Genomic DNA, 15,461 nt, shown 5'->3' with positions numbered 1-15,461 from the left:
ATTGCTAACTTTAGAAGCCTTTTTTTTTTAAACCTCGAATACACTACAAGATTGCATTCCCTGCTGTGCAGCAACAAAAGACTGATCAAATGAAGATACTACATCTGTAAATAACCTCCACTTAGACAACAGTGTAAAAGGATCTGCCATGTCTTCTGACAGCTAAATTACTGCATGACACAAAAAAAACAGACAGAGAGACACTCCCCAACATGTTCTCTGGCCCTGGAAACTAGGCACTCAGGAAAGTGTGGGGAGCCGAGGTTATAATAGTAAACTGAAACTAAAAGTAATCATGAAGAAACTATAATTAACAAACCCATTCGAAAAAATAAAACTACACCGACTATTTTGACTTCAAAACGAACAGAAATAAAATAAAAATCATCATGAATTATGTTCAGTTTTAGTTGTTTTTTTCTAAACTTTGGGCAAAAATTGAAGGGGGTTTTCAAGCTTTTGGGGTGTTTTCAAGCTACTGAATCTGTCGGGTCGAGCCGGCAAGGAGATGGCGATGTTTCAAATAGGCTTAGCTTGTGCATCACTAGCTATCACCAAAGACAGTACAGTATGATGAAAGGCAGAAGCTGCTTCTCCAATAAAAATCCCAGGTCACACTTGTAGGCGATGTCATGTGGACGTTAGCTAGCTAAGATCATGCGCAGAATCTCGCGCCGAACTGTACATATGCAGGCCGTCAAATCAAAGGCACTCCTTCAATATAAAGTAGTTTTTTGACGAAAATGAAAACGTTTCAGTTTGTCACTTTCATAAGGTCTGAGTCATAACATGTTTAACTCCTGAAAACATTGGCTCAAATCTAGGCTGTGCCTTTAGATTTTGATATAATCAACAACTAAGGAAGATTATTTTTCACTTCCCTCATTTACTTCTCAAACCCCAAACCTATGCCTGTTCTGTTTCACAAGCATTCCCGGAAGTCTCACGATGTTGCGCCTCTGGGTTTAAAGAAACTCTGTGCTTTTTATTGTGATGAGATTTGTTCTACAGGCAGAACTGAGCGATTTCCCCTTAGGCCAGCTGCTAAGTCAAAATTGGCTATATTGTAAAACATTTATGAAAACAGAAATGCGTTTTTTGGTCATCATTTAAGGTTAGGTTTAGGCATTCGGGTTAGCAGTGTGGTTAAGGTTAGGTTTAAAATCTGATTTTATAACTGTGTGGCTTTGCTAGCTAGTGACCACTCCACAGATCTGCATCCAGAACAAGATTCATGACGAAAAATGCTAACCTGTGAAAAACACGGCTTGGTAGCTAACTTGATTCTTCTTACATACTGTATATGTACCACTTAAGTTAAAAAGCATTGGACTGGTGGCAGGTAACCTAGCGGTTAAGAGTGTTGGGCCAGAGCGACTAGGTGAAAAATCTGCCGATGTGCCCTTGAGCAAGGCACTTAACCCTATTTGGTCCTCAAAGTCGCTCTGGATAAGAGCGTCTGCCAAATGACTAAAATGTGTAAACATGGGCGAGAGAGTTTCCTCCCATCATATTTATTGCATCAGTCTCTGCACTATTCCTTTAAATTCCAAGTCACAAAAAAAGAAACTGTACAACACAAATGGCTCCTAGCCTCCCACACTTGCTTTCTGACCATAAACACTAAAACTAAATAATATAAAAATTAAATACAAATATTTTTATACAACTTAAACTAGAAGAAAATGAGCAAATCAGGTCTGAAAACTAACTGAAATTAAACAGAATTTAAAATAATTTAAAAACAACTAGAAAAATTCTAACTAATATAAAAACAAAACTATAATAACCTTGGTGGGAGCTATAGAATTAGCTACCAAAGTTAAGAACGACCAGCGCTGGTACAGTGGTAGATACATATGAACTTGGCTGTTTCTGTCATGGGGGTTGAGGCCATACAGTTAAATGTTGATTTTACAGACACGACCGTAGGCTCTTTGAAAAGTTTTAGAGACCTTTTAATTTGGAAGAAAACGCGTTCTAAACGCATTAGAAACTCTCAGCTCTTATTAAATATAACAACTGATTTGGGATCAGTTCTTCCCACCACAGCTATGGCCAAACCACACTGAGTGAATAGACCCACAGTGTTCCTGGACCTGTGGTTATGGCTTTAGCAGTTAACCACAGCACTGAGAGCAGAGTGTATGGAGAACACAAGGCCCCTTTTTAGTCTAACTGGCTATAAGTGGTTGCAAAGGGAAGTCTGTTCCTCACCCAACATCAGCCACAAATCACTGTCCCACTGCACACAGACCTCACTGACACTACAAAGGAGTTTACAGCTGAAAAAAATACCTGTTTACATACCCTGTTAATATGTCAACTTGTCTTGTTTTACAGAGTATGTTTGGCCCAGGAAATGAATGTTGAATGAGTATAGTGGATCTCCAAAATACCTATGTCTAGCATTGATGGGCCGGTCAGAGTCATATAGACCCATATACACTATGTAAGACTGGTGTGAATATGTTTCACACCAACTAAGACAAGGGTTCTAAATTCCACCAACAATTCTCAACACCAGCTTCTGGCCTGTTCACAAGTTACTGGCAAAATGTATTCTGTCCAGACATCAACTTGGCTATGACAGCAGTGAAGCAAAGAAGCCACAGTTTGTGAACTAGGCCATGCTCATTATTTGTAGCATGTGTCATACAGAACATCATGTGAGTGAAAAAAGGTGCCCTACATCAGTGGCGGTCAAACCTTTCCTCAGGGACCCCCAGCCGTTCAATGTATTTGATCTATTCCAGAGCTAGCACACCTGATTCAACTTGTCAACTAATCATCAAATCCTTCCTTAGATGAATCAGGTGAGCTAATACAGGGCTAAAACAAAATAGTGAAACGTCTGTGGGTCCCCAAGGAGAGGGTTGAGAACCACTGCCCTACATAAGAGAAAATGAAAAAATCTATCACCTATATGTTTGCAAATGGAAACTAGGTTTAGGGAGAATGAAAGGGAAATGGGGGGCTGTAATGTGTTGAAACGGCCATAAAGTGTTCTCGTTAAACGAAAGCAGAGCAAGGCTTTTACAGTAGAGCCAACTAGTCCACAAGTTTCCACCAAAGGGTCCCAGACCTGAAAACTCATTATGTTTCCCTCCCTCTCTAACAGCTTCCAGGCCCGAGAAAATGAGCCTGGAATTACAGTGTGTGTGTGTTAACTTGTGTGCATTTGTGTGAGTGTGTAAGTACACTACCAGTCAAAAGTTTTAGAACACCTACTCATTCAAGGGTTTTTCTTTATTTTTACTATTTTCTACATTGTATTATAGTGAAGACATCAACACTATGAAATAACACATGTGGAATCATGTAGTAACCACAAGTGTGTTAAACAAATCCAAATATATTTGACATTTTTCAAATAGCCACCCTTTGCCTTGATGACAGCTTTGCACACTCGTGACATTCTCTCAACCAGCTTCATGAGGTAGTCACCTGGAATGCATTTCAATTAACAGGTGTGCCTTGTTAAAAGTTCATTTGTGGAATTTCTTACCTTCTTAATGCGTTCGAACAAATCTGTTGTGTTGTGACAAGGTAGGGGGGTATACAGAAGATAAGACATGAAGGTCAGTCAATACGGAAAATTTCAAGAACTTTGAAAGTTTCTTCAAGTGCAGTCGCAAAAACCATCAAGCGCTATGATGAAACTGTCTCTCATGAGGACCACCACAGGAATGGAAGGCTAAGAGTTACCTCTGCTGCAGAGGATAAGTTCATTAGTTACCAGCCTCAGAAATTGCAGCCTAAATAAATGCTTCACAGAGTTCAAGTAACAGACACATCTCAACATCAACTGTTCAGAGGAGACTGTGTGAATCAGGCCTTCATGGTTGAATTGCTGCAAAGAAACCACTACTAAAGGACCCCAATAAGAGTAAGAGACTTGCATGGGCCAAGAAACATGAGCAATGTACATTAGATCAGTGGAAATTTGTCCTTTGGTCTGGAGTCCAAATTTGTGATTTTTGGTTCCAACCGCCGTGTCTTTGTGAGACGCAGTGTGGGTGAACGGATGATCTCCGCAATGTGTATTTCCCACCGTAAAGCATGGAGGAGGTGTGATGGTGTGGGGGTGCTTTGCTGGTGACACTGTTTGTGATTTATTTAGAATTCAAGACAAACGTAACCAGCATGGCTACCACAGCATTCTGCAGCGATACACCATCCCATCTGGTTTGGGATTAGTGTGACTATCATTTGTTTTTCAACAGGACAATGACCAAACACACCTTCAGGCTGTGTAAGAGCTATTTGCCCAAGAAAGAGAGTGATGGAGTGCTACATCAGATGACCTGGCCTCCACAATTCCCCGACCTCAACCAAATTGAGATGGTTTGGGATGAGTCGGACCGCAGAGTGAAGGAAAAGTAGGCAACAAGTGCTCAGCATATGTGGGAACTCCTTCAAGACTGTTGGAAAAGCATTCCAGGTGAAGCAGGTTGAGAGAATGCAAAGTGTGGGCCAAGCTGTCATCAAGTCAAAGGATGGCCATTTGAAGAATCTCCAATATAAAATATATTTTGATTTGTTTAACACTTTTTTGGTTACTACATGATTCCATGTGTTATTTCATAGTTTGTGTCTTCACTATTATTCTACAATGTAGAAAATAGTAAAAATAAAGAAAAACACTTAAATGAGTAGGTGTTCTAAAACTTTTGACCGGTAGTGTATGTGTGCGCGCTTTCTTATGTGCATGTAAAGTATGTATGAGTGTGTGTGTGTGTTGGTACACCATCCCAGAGTGTCAATATTAAACAGGCTCATTTTTGTGAGAAACTGACATCAATTATGACTGATTCTGGTGTCTGACTGTTTTGTCATCCCTATGACAGTTTAAAGAAGCCCACCCACAGTTCAGTTATCACATATGTCTGAGCAAGTAGGACAAAAGTAGAGACCTGAAAAACATCGTTTCATGTGACTTCTAGACAACTTGGGAATTTAGATGGATTGAGAAAGAGGAAGGAGAAACCATGGAAACAATACATCATGTTGCCTATATTTCTTTTACGATAGGAAATCCTCTCATTATCATACACAAAGATATCACATCTGACATAACTATTGATAAACATTTTGCACTAATAGTACATTTAAGCACGCGCGCAACTTCCACATTCTGCAAGTGCATTTTTGTCCCCCTCAGTTTTATTGGAATGTGATACAAAACAAGGAAGTGGTGTGCTTTAGGACCATGTCGTTGCCTCCGAGCGGTCGGGTAGGCTGTTTGGAGTGAAAAATATGTCCCACCCACTTCTTAATTAAACCAAAGTTGCACCCCTGATTTCAAGTAATATCAAGCCATAAGAAGATCCAAAATATGCCTCCTCACAGGTTCTTCCTCACTTGGTATAGCATTTACCTTATGTACTGATAACCATTCCAGGTAACCTGGGTAGAATGGTTTTCCTTATCATGGTGCAGTACTGTAGTGTTTGTCCACGCTGAAGGTCTGCCCATCAGTGAAACCCTCCCGGGCACAATGCCCGCAGGCAACCCCATGCCAGGCCTGCTCCCTAGGATCAAAGACTCAGGAGCAGAGAAGTAAGCCCAGACAAAGTACACAGACACAGCCTTGAACAGTGAACAGACAATAGTGCTTTCGTTTATAATAATAGTCAATGGCAGCCACTCTTAGATATGAAAAGGAGCTCAATATAAAATTTAAAAGGTCTGGCTAGCATGCGCAGGGAGAAAATCAAGCCAGGGACAGTTACTCAATATTGATGCAAATTTCTCCCATGTAATTCTAAATTCTGCTTCCCCCCCCCCCATCCCAGTGTAACAGGGGTCAGTGTGCTGCTGAGCTTTGTCCATTGTCTGACTGGCCCACACTGGGCTCAAACCAGTGGTCCTCCGCATCACAACCCCTCTAACAGGTCAAACAGGTTGAGCCACACAAAGGATACAAAATTGGATGGCTCCCGACACATTTCAAGCTAGCTGAGGGGTGCGCTGAAGTTACTTTAAAACGCTGCTACACCGGCTTTTGGATGGAAAATAAGCCATTTTTATTCAGTTCTGCAATGCCCTAGTTTTTAAACTCAATCACTAGAACCCAGTTATGCACATGTGTTAGAGCAGTCAGACCCCCGCACAATCCCAGGGTATTGGTTTTAGCTCATGAAACCAGTAGGCCTACCTCATTCCTTAAAGTCAATTCAAATTTAATTCAGTCAATTCAGGAAGTACATTGAAATTCATATTCCAGTGAACTGGCATTATTTCTGTAACAACTTCTCAAACTGAGAAGCATTTTTTTGGCAAAAGTGTCAATGAGTGAATTGAAAGCACTTCCTGAATTGACCCCAGCCCTGATTTATGAGGTTTGAATTTCAATGAATGAAATATTTAAATAAGGCTTAACATAAGCCATGTCTGGACATTGCAGTGCATCAGCTGGCCAACACTAGACATTCTTTAAATGAGTTATTTTAAGGAAAACGGTGAAGGGGACGAGTTTGCGGTAAAAGCTTGTAAGGTATATTTTAAAACTCTTGAGACTGGACGTCTTTGGCATTGCTGCCGTGGGCTTTAGGTAGCTTGGACTTCTTGGGGAGTAACATGGCTTGGATGTTGGGAAGGACACCACCCTCCGATATGGTGACCGCACCCAGCAGGGTGTTCAGCTCCTCATCGTTCCGCACAGCTAGTTGGATGTGCCGTGGAGTAATGCGCGACTTCTTATTGTCACGGGCCGCGTTGCCCGACAGCTCCAGGACTTCAGCGCAGAGATACTCCAGTATGGCAGCGAGGTAGCCTGCAGCTCCTGTACCAATGCGGGTAGCGTAATGTCCCTTCTTCAGCAGACGGTGAATTCTGCCTACAGGAAACTGGAGACCTGCCCTGACAGAGCGACTTGTACGAGTCTTCGATTTGGAGACAGCTTTCTTTCCACGACCAGACATCTTGCCGTTTCTGAGATACAAAGTACATGTTTTAGTGGCTGTTGAAATTATTCAAACATTGACTCAAGTGCATCGCAAATATGCAAGCCCTCCTGGGAAGAATTGTGGATGCAAAGAAGCTAATACACCTGCCCTTCAGCTGGTGCCCACTCATTCACTACAATTCCACAGGCACACTATTTACACAGTTAACAGAACTACCAGAACACTTGCACTTTAAGTCAAAATATAGAAAGTTAAGAGGACAAGGCATTACACGCAAAGGAGAAATTAGGAAAAAACGAAACATGTCTATACTCACGGCGACAGGCTGTTTGCAAGAACTAGAAGAAGCCTAAACTGGAATTAACAGCAGCCATAGAGCGTTTTTATGAAGGGAATAACAAATTGCATTATTGAGGGACCCGTTTTCCAAAGTCACATGTCGTGAATACTTACGTCTGATTGGATAGCCAATTAGATTAGAGGAAATTCACATGGAGTCCAATTCCAAATCGAGCCCTAGGGCCTACTCTTTACTACTCTGGATATATACAGTACGTTAGCAGATCCGATAGGGTAGGTGGAAGTTGTAAAATCTATCTTTCACCTATTCTGTGTTCAGATCATTTCACATTAGTCTACCAGAAAATATTATATTAGAAGAGTGTTTCCCAACTCCGGTCCTGAGTACCACAACAGTACATATGTTTGTTGTACCCGGACAAGCGCAGCCGATTGTACTTGCCAACTAATCATCAAGCCCTTGACAAGTTAAATCAGGTGCTTTTTTTCCCGGCGCTACAACAAAATTGTGTGCTGTTGGAGGTACTCGAGGACCGGAGTTGGGAAACGCAATATCAGAAGAGGGGAAGGTGAAAGCCAGCATGATGATAATGGTGTTATTGTGCCATCTAGTGAACAAGGTAGGATGTCCGATGTCATGTTGAAGAAGTCCCGCCCACTTTGGCATGGATTGGTTGTTACTATGAAGGGGGCGTGTCAAGCTGCAGGGTGAAACACCAATAGTATTAAATGTTTAATTGACGTCATCACGGAGTGCCAGAGAATTCCGGAGACTTTCCCACATGTGAAAAAAACATGGGGACACTATTTAGATGTTTTTCTTTCTAGGTAGTATTTGTTCTTCGGTCAGCACCAATAAATAACAATCTTTAGCGTTTTCTGTGATTGACTTAACATAGTATCTTGACCTGTTTTCAACATTTGTCGCGCTAGCAAACTTTTCAGCTCTCAAATTAGGCAGGTAATTTAAGTTAGCCACCTTGGTAACATCTAGCTAGCTATCATGGATTACTCGGACGAAAATTCGGTACAATTCCACGGGGATGAAGAGATTATAGAAGTCATCGACCTTAACGAAACAGAGCAAAACCCAGGTAATGATGGTTGCATGCTTAGCTAGATAACGTTAGTTGGTCAGAATCAGATGCTTCAAGGGGTGGGATTTAGTTAATGTCCTTATAACTGTATGAGGACTTGCCACATGGACTGTCATTGATTGAGCAAAATAAATTGTCTCTTGGACGCTGGTGGCATTGTCTTGGTTAGAATTTCTATGAGTTAATGTCGTGATATAAAACAAAGAGAGGTACATGTGTCAAGTACAGTAATACCTCACTCTGACGGACAGATGATTTGGCGGATGAGTTCGAGGACGTGGACGTCGGAGAGACTGAGGACGGAGACGATGAACAGGAAGACTGGGATACCGACGACGAGATGGAGCAGGAAAAGGAGCAAGATGACAGCGAACTCACCTTTTCCAAACACACGGGTACTAGCTAGCTAACTATATCACATGACTAGTGCTTTTCTTCGGTCTCTTCACAACTCAGTGGCAGTTGCCAGTAGTAGGTCCATCTCGTTATCTTGTCCATCACCACCACCGCTATGTTGATAGGATTTGACAGTAAAGGGTGGATGACTTTACAGTCATTTCATGTATTGAAGGGAAGGAGACAGGTGGAAGCTATCGGATAGGCCAGGGACATGTATGGGTCTCTTTTTTTCTGTTGTCACATTGACTTGTGTTTTCCAGGCTCCGTGTTCTGTGTGAGTCTGGACCCAGCCACAAACAGCTTGGCTGTGACCGGAGGAGAGGACGACAAGGCCTATGTCTGGAGAGTGAGTGATGGGGAAGTGCTGTTTGAATGTACAGGTGAGTTTCCATACTCTCCAAGCTGTCATCAATTAGTTGTTGTGGTTTAAATTTAGCTTTGACATCCCAATAGGACATTTCTTTAAACAAAAATATTTGTGTTGCTCCCAATATTAAACCCCAGTCCTTCTTTTTCCACAACCGTAGGCCATAAGGACTCCGTGACGAGTGTTTTATTCAGCCATGATTCTTCCCTGGTGGCCACGGGGGACATGAGCGGGCTGATCAAGGTGTGGAAGGTGGAGACCAAGCAGGAGGTGTGGTCCTTCGAGGTGGGAGACCTGGAGGTGAGGAAGAACGCAGCCCGGCCCAAAACAGGGTGCGCATATTTGTTGTAGCCCAGCAGGAACACACTGCCACACCTGATTCAGCCTGATTAAGCTAGGTAGTTAAATCAAGTTTTGTCATCTGAAGTTGCTGTGTGTGTGTTTGTTAGTGGATGGAGTGGCATCCCTGCGCCCCGGTGCTGCTGGCGGGCATGGCGGACGGTAACGTTTGGATGTGGAAGATCCCAGGGGGTGACTGTAAGACCCTGCAGGGCCCCGGCTGCCAGTCGACCAGTGGAAAGGTCCTGCCAGACGGTGAGACTGTCTCCCCAGCCAAGAGTAAAGGACAATTCAGCACAGAACACTCTACCATGATCTGTGCTGCCAGGTTGAACATGTAACAACTTTGTCTTTTCTCCACAGGGAAGAGAGCTGTGGTGGGCTATGAAGATGGGAACGTACGACTTTGGGACCTCAAGCAGGGAAACGCCACCCATGTGATTAAAGGTGAGTTTGGCCAAGTTGTCGCATGCATGAACAGAGTATGTGACAATCCCCTCTACTGCCAGACGGCAGGATGTGTGTCATGGTCACTGGGATTAAGTGTGGAATACCTCATGAAAATCAGTGTGGAATGTGTTTATTAGTGTACATGGCTTACTTTATATCTAGAGCAGATGACCAAACCCCAAATCCTAATCTTGACTATTCTGAGGATAAAACAATAATAACTGCCACTGGACCAGCGGTAAGGGACAACTTCTATCCCCACTCAACTGTCTCCTCACTTCTCTGGCCACCTCAGGTCATGATGGGCACCAGGGGGCGCTGACGTGCCTGGCCTGTAACAAGGACGGCTCTCTGGTGCTGACGGGCTCCGTGGACGGCCGCGCCAAGCTCATCAACACTGCCACTGGCAAGGTGTGCAGCGGGCACTACTGCATGATGGAGAACACATCACTACTGTATTATAGAGAACACATCACATACTGTATTATAGAGAACACATCACATACTGTATTATAGAGAACACATCACATACTGTATTATAGAGAACACATCACATACTGTATTATAGAGAACACATCACATACTGTATTATAGAGAACACATCACATACTGTATTATAGAGAACACATCACATACTGTATTATAGAGAACACATCACATACTGTATTATAGAGAACACATCACATACTGTATTATAGAGAACACATCACATACTGTATTATAGAGAACACGTAGCTACTGTAGGATAGAGGACACGTAACTACTGTAGGATAGAGGACACATACAGTTGAAGTCGGAAGTTTACATACACTTAAGTTGGAGTCATTGAAACTCTTTTTTTTCAACCACTCCACAAATTTCTTGTTAACAAACTATAGTTTTGGCAAGTCGGTTAGGACATCTACTTTGTACATGACAGAAGTAATTTTTCCAAAAATTGTTTACAGACAGATTATTTCACTTATAATTTACTGTATCACAATTCCAGTGGGTCAGAAGTTTACATACACTAAGTTGACTGTGCCTTTAAAAAGCTTGGAAAATTCCAGAAAATGATGTCATGGCTTTAGAAGCTTCTGATAGGCTAATTGACATAATTTGAGTCAATTGGAAGTGTACCTGAGGATCTATTTCAAGGCTTACCTTCAAACTCAGTGCCTCTTTGCTTGACATAATGGGAAAATCTAAAGAAGTCAGCCAAGACCTCAGAAAAAGAATTGTAGACCTTCACAAGTCTGGTTCATCCTTGGGAGCAATTACCAAATGACAAGGTACCACGTTCATCTGTACAAACAATAGTTTGCAAGTATAAACACCATGGGACCACGCAGCTGTCATACCGCTCAGGAAGGAGACGCATTCTGTCTCCTAGAGATGAACGTACTTTGGTGCGAAAAGTACAAATCAATCCCAGAACAAAAGCAAAGGACCATGCGAAGGTGTTGGAGGAAACGGGTACAAAAGTATCTATATCCACAGTAAAACGAGTCCTATATCGACATAACCTGAAAGGCCACTCAGCAAGGAAGAACCACTGCTCCAAAACCACCATTAAAAAAGCCAGACTACGGTTTGCAACTGCACATGGGGGCAAAGATTGTACTTTTTGGAAAAATGTCCTCTGGTCTGATAAAAAAAAAATAGAACTATTTGGCCATAATGACCATCGTTATGTTTGGAGGAAAAGGGGGGGAGCTTGCAAGCCGAAGAACACCATCCCAACTGTGAAGCACGGGGGTGGCATCATCATGTTGTGGGGGTGCTTTGCTGTAGGAGGGACTGGTGCACTTCACAAAATATATGGCATCATGAGGCAGGAAAATTGTGTGGATATATTGAAGCAACATCTCAAGACATCAGTCAGGAAGTTAAAGCTTGGTTGCAAATGGGTCTTCCAAATGGACAATGACCCCAAGCATACTCCCAAAGTTGTGGCAAAATGGCTTAAGGACAACAAAGTCAAGGTATTGGAGTGGCCATCATAAAGCCTTGACCTCAATCCTATAGAACATTTTGTGGGCTGAACTGAAAAAGCGTGTGCGAGCAAGGAGGCCTACAAACCTGACTCAGTTACACCAGCTCTGTTAGGAGGAATAGGCCAAAAGTCACCCAACTTATTGTGGGAAGCTTGTGGTAGGCTACCCGACACATTTGACCAAAGTTAAACAATTTAAAGGCAATGCTACCAAATACTAATTGAGTGTATGTAAACTTCTGACCCACTGGGAATGTGATGAAAGAAATGAAAGCTGAAATAAATCATTCTCTCTCTTATTATTCTGACATTTCACATTCTTAAAATAAAGTGGTGATCCTAACTGACCTTAGACAGGGAATTTTTACCAGGATTAAATGTCAGGAATTGTGAAACACTGAGTTTAAATGTATTTGGCTAAGGTGTATGTAAACTTCCGACTTCAACTGTAACTACTCTAGGATAGAGGCCGCGTAACTACTGGAGCTACGGTAGAGGCCGCGTAACTACTGGAGCTACGGTAGAGGCCGCGTAACTACTGGAGCTACGGTAGAGGCCGCGTAACTACTGGAGCTACGGTAGAGGACGCGTAACTACTGGAGCTACGGTAGAGGACGCGTAACTACTGGAGCTACGGTAGAGGCCGCGTAACTACTGGAGCTACGGTAGAGGACGCGTAACTACTGGAGCTACGGTAGAGGCCGCGTAACTACTGGAGCTACGGTAGAGGCCGCGTAACTACTGGAGCTACGGTAGAGGCCGCGTAACTACTGGAGCTACGGTAGAGGCCGCGTAACTACTGGAGCTACGGTAGAGGCCGCGTAACTACTGGAGCTACGGTAGAGGCCGCGTAACTACTGGAGCTACGGTAGAGGCCGCGTAACTACTGGAGCTACGGTAGAGGCCGCGTAACTACTGGAGCTACGGTAGAGGCCGCGTAACTACTGGAGCTACGGTAGAGGCCACGTACAGAGGATAGTGGGAATGAAAACAGTACTTCTGGGTTTACATGGTGGGACAGATGACGTGATGACATGGGGAGGTTGACATGCATTATTCACAAGGAAAAGGTTCTGTCATGTGTTCAATGGACCAACATGTTATGGGTTTTAGAGATGTGCTGTCCTGCTACTTATCCGTTGGTATATGCTGTATAACTGGAATGTATCTAACGGGGTGTGTAGGTGTTGGGTGTGTTCTCTGTGGACGGGGCCAAAGCCTCGCAGGAGGATGCTGAGGAGACCAACTCGGTGGAGTCAGTGGGGTTCTGCAATGTGTAAGACTTCATGTTTTTAACATAAGACCAGAATCAGAAGTTAACCTTAAATGAACTACATGGCATAAGGTGTGTAACAGTTGCCATGTTTTGAACGATGCCGTGTTCTCTGTTGTCCAGGTTGCCCCTGATAGCGGTGGCGTATCTGTATGGGACCCTGGCTATCTATGACCTCTCCTCACAGGTCCTCAGACACAAGTGTCAGCACCAGGTAAGAAACCAGCCATCCAACAGGCTCCCAACTCACAACCAAACCCCCAATAATCCTCTGATCATGGATTGTAGAGACGTGTTGCTCTGCTATTTTCATATGCCTTGATATATGCTCTATAACCGACTGTGTGTGTGTGTGTGTGTGTGTGTGTGTGTGTGTGTGTGTGTGTGTGTGTGTCAGGCTGGCATTGTTAAACTGCAGTGGGAGGAGTCTTCCTCTGTGGTGTCCACCTGTAGTCTGGACGGGGCGGTGAGGCTGTGGGATGCCCGCTCGGGAACCATGGTGTCAGAGTACCGTGGTCACCAGGCGGAGATCCTCGACTTCACACTCAACAGAGAAGCCTCTATGGCAGTCACTGCCTCTGGAGACCACCAGGCCAAAGTCTTCTGCCTCCAACGACCAGACCGTTAACAAGAGGAGCAGAGGGAGAAAGGGCGAGAGAAATGGGGATGGACTCAGCCCCGATCGCGCTTTGTCGACAATGCACCTTAAAGGCAATGTTCCCGTTTTTTGTGGAGACCGTTTTAACGGTGGACACTGCATATATCGGCTCAATCCGACGTTGTCCTTTAAATGGCGCATTGTCAACAAAGCGCGATCGGATTGAATCCCAGCCTTTCATTGTGTTTTCTCACAACCGAGGGTTTTTGAAGTGTCTTGTATCGATTGTGGTCTGTCTGATCTATAGTAGACCTGCAGTGTCCTAGAACTGCCAGCCATTCTACTCAGGTTTCTCAAGTAGAACCCACACAAAATATAATATTCTAAGTGGTGTGGTAGTATAGATGTTGGAACATGTCAACCTAGAGGCAATGAAGCATCTAACAGTAGACCAACGGGTTACGTCATGTGGTCCTTGATTTATCACTACTCTTACATCCATACGTTGGTTTTCACTGCCATTTGGTTTGATGACAATTCTGAATACACATTAAGGTAATAGAGCTACGTAGAGATGGAGATCTCCATGATGTCCCCATGATATCTGGTGATTTGTGGAGTGTAATCCTCACTTTCCCCCTAAATCACCCCAAATGATGTCAACTCAACCTTATGTAAATATATTGGGCCCTGTTGAAATACTTTAGAAATGCATCCGTCCTTTTCTGAAGTAATCATGAATCTCAGTTAGTTGGATGGGGGAAATAATGTGATCACTGACCTTCAGGAAACATGGAAGGAAGGGTCCATCTCTGAAGTATTGGGACAGAGCCATGGGCTTTGTTCTGCTGTTTGTTGGAACCATTAAAGACGTTTTCAACCCAAGTCTCTAGGTTGTCCTGGTTCTTTCCCAGCATCAGCTCTGCCTGAGAAGGCTTTGTGCAGACTGTCATTGAGTCACATATAGTCTCTCAAATGGCACCCTATTCTCTATAGTGGCCTTCTTTTGACTATGGGCTGTGGTCCAAAGTAGTGCACTATATAGGGAATAGGGTGCGATTTGTTACACACTGTAGGGACCAGATCACTGCTGTGATTAGAGGTATGATAAGCATATTACAAAGTCAACTGCATCATCAAGAGATGACCTAATTTCTTGTAAGCTTGGATCTGTGTGCTTGATCTAATGCATTCAGCCACGCTACAGGGTGCCCTAGCCAAAATAGCTTCTAGGCTAATCTAACATTATACAGATATGACTCAGATACAGTGCATTTGGAAAGTATTCAGACCCCTTGACTTTCTCCACATTTTGTTACGTTACAGCCCTTATTCAAAAATGTATTAAGTAAAAATGTTCCTCAATCTACACACTACCCTATAATGACAAAGAGAAAAAACATTTTTTGGGTGAAAATATTAAAATACAAACTGATACCGTATTTACATAAGTATTCAGACCCTTTGCTATGAGACTCGAAATTGAGCTCCGGTGCATCCTGTTTCCATTGATCATCCTTGAGCTGTTTCTACAATGTGATTGTAGTCCACCTGTTTTAAATTCAATTGATTGGCCATGATTTGGAAAGGCACACCTGTCTATATAAGGTCCCAAAGTTGACAGTGCATGTCAGAGCAAAAACCAAGCCATGAGGTCAAAGGAACTGTCCCCACAGATCTGGGGAAGGGTACCAAAGAATGTATGCAGCATTGAAGGTCCCCAAGAGATGCTAAGCTACAGGACTGTTTTGC

The 15,461-nt window shown here is 43.2% G+C and overlaps 2 protein-coding genes across 2 annotated transcripts; one reads left to right on the top strand and one right to left on the bottom strand.

Annotated features, from left to right (window-relative positions):
- Positions 1 to 5,596: 5,596 nt before the first annotated feature.
- Positions 5,597 to 7,338, bottom strand: LOC106575642 (late histone H2A.2.2). The gene is made up of 2 exons (XM_014152257.2): positions 7,228 to 7,338; positions 5,597 to 6,936 (listed from the first exon to the last, which is right to left on the bottom strand). Exon 2 carries the CDS (start codon positions 6,924 to 6,926, stop codon positions 6,507 to 6,509), a length of 420 nt encoding a protein of 139 aa, XP_014007732.1. The 5' UTR covers positions 6,927 to 6,936; positions 7,228 to 7,338; the 3' UTR covers positions 5,597 to 6,506.
- Positions 7,339 to 7,950: 612 nt separating this feature from the next.
- LOC106573985 (angio-associated migratory cell protein) lies at positions 7,951 to 14,594 on the top strand. The gene is made up of 10 exons (XM_045697924.1): positions 7,951 to 8,305; positions 8,560 to 8,703; positions 8,968 to 9,087; positions 9,235 to 9,374; positions 9,524 to 9,668; positions 9,777 to 9,860; positions 10,159 to 10,274; positions 13,023 to 13,114; positions 13,235 to 13,325; positions 13,509 to 14,594. The coding sequence occupies exons 1-10, from the start codon at positions 8,215 to 8,217 to the stop codon at positions 13,737 to 13,739; spliced, it is 1,254 nt and encodes a 417-aa protein (XP_045553880.1). The 5' UTR covers positions 7,951 to 8,214; the 3' UTR covers positions 13,740 to 14,594.
- The last annotated feature ends 867 nt before the right edge of the window (positions 14,595 to 15,461 follow it).

Source organism: Salmo salar, chromosome ssa16 (assembly GCF_905237065.1).
Source record: "Salmo salar chromosome ssa16, Ssal_v3.1, whole genome shotgun sequence".
NCBI classification, from domain to species: Eukaryota; Metazoa; Chordata; class Actinopteri; order Salmoniformes; family Salmonidae; genus Salmo; species Salmo salar.
Note: the sequence above shows the minus strand (reverse complement) of the source record. Positions and strands in the feature narration are given on the sequence as shown.

Bases quoted from the DNA above. Each gene is read 5' to 3' on its own strand.
- LOC106575642 (XM_014152257.2), bottom strand. From the start codon at position 6,926: ATGTCTGGTCGTGGAAAGAAAGCTGTCTCCAAATCGAAGACTCGTACA.
- LOC106573985 (XM_045697924.1), top strand. From the start codon at position 8,215: ATGGATTACTCGGACGAAAATTCGGTACAATTCCACGGGGATGAAGAG. The intron at 9,669-9,776 runs GTGAGACTGTCT...TTTTCTCCACAG, and splicing joins TGGAAAGGTCCTGCCAGACG to GGAAGAGAGCTGTGGTGGGC. The intron at 9,861-10,158 runs GTGAGTTTGGCC...TGGCCACCTCAG, and splicing joins CGCCACCCATGTGATTAAAG to GTCATGATGGGCACCAGGGG.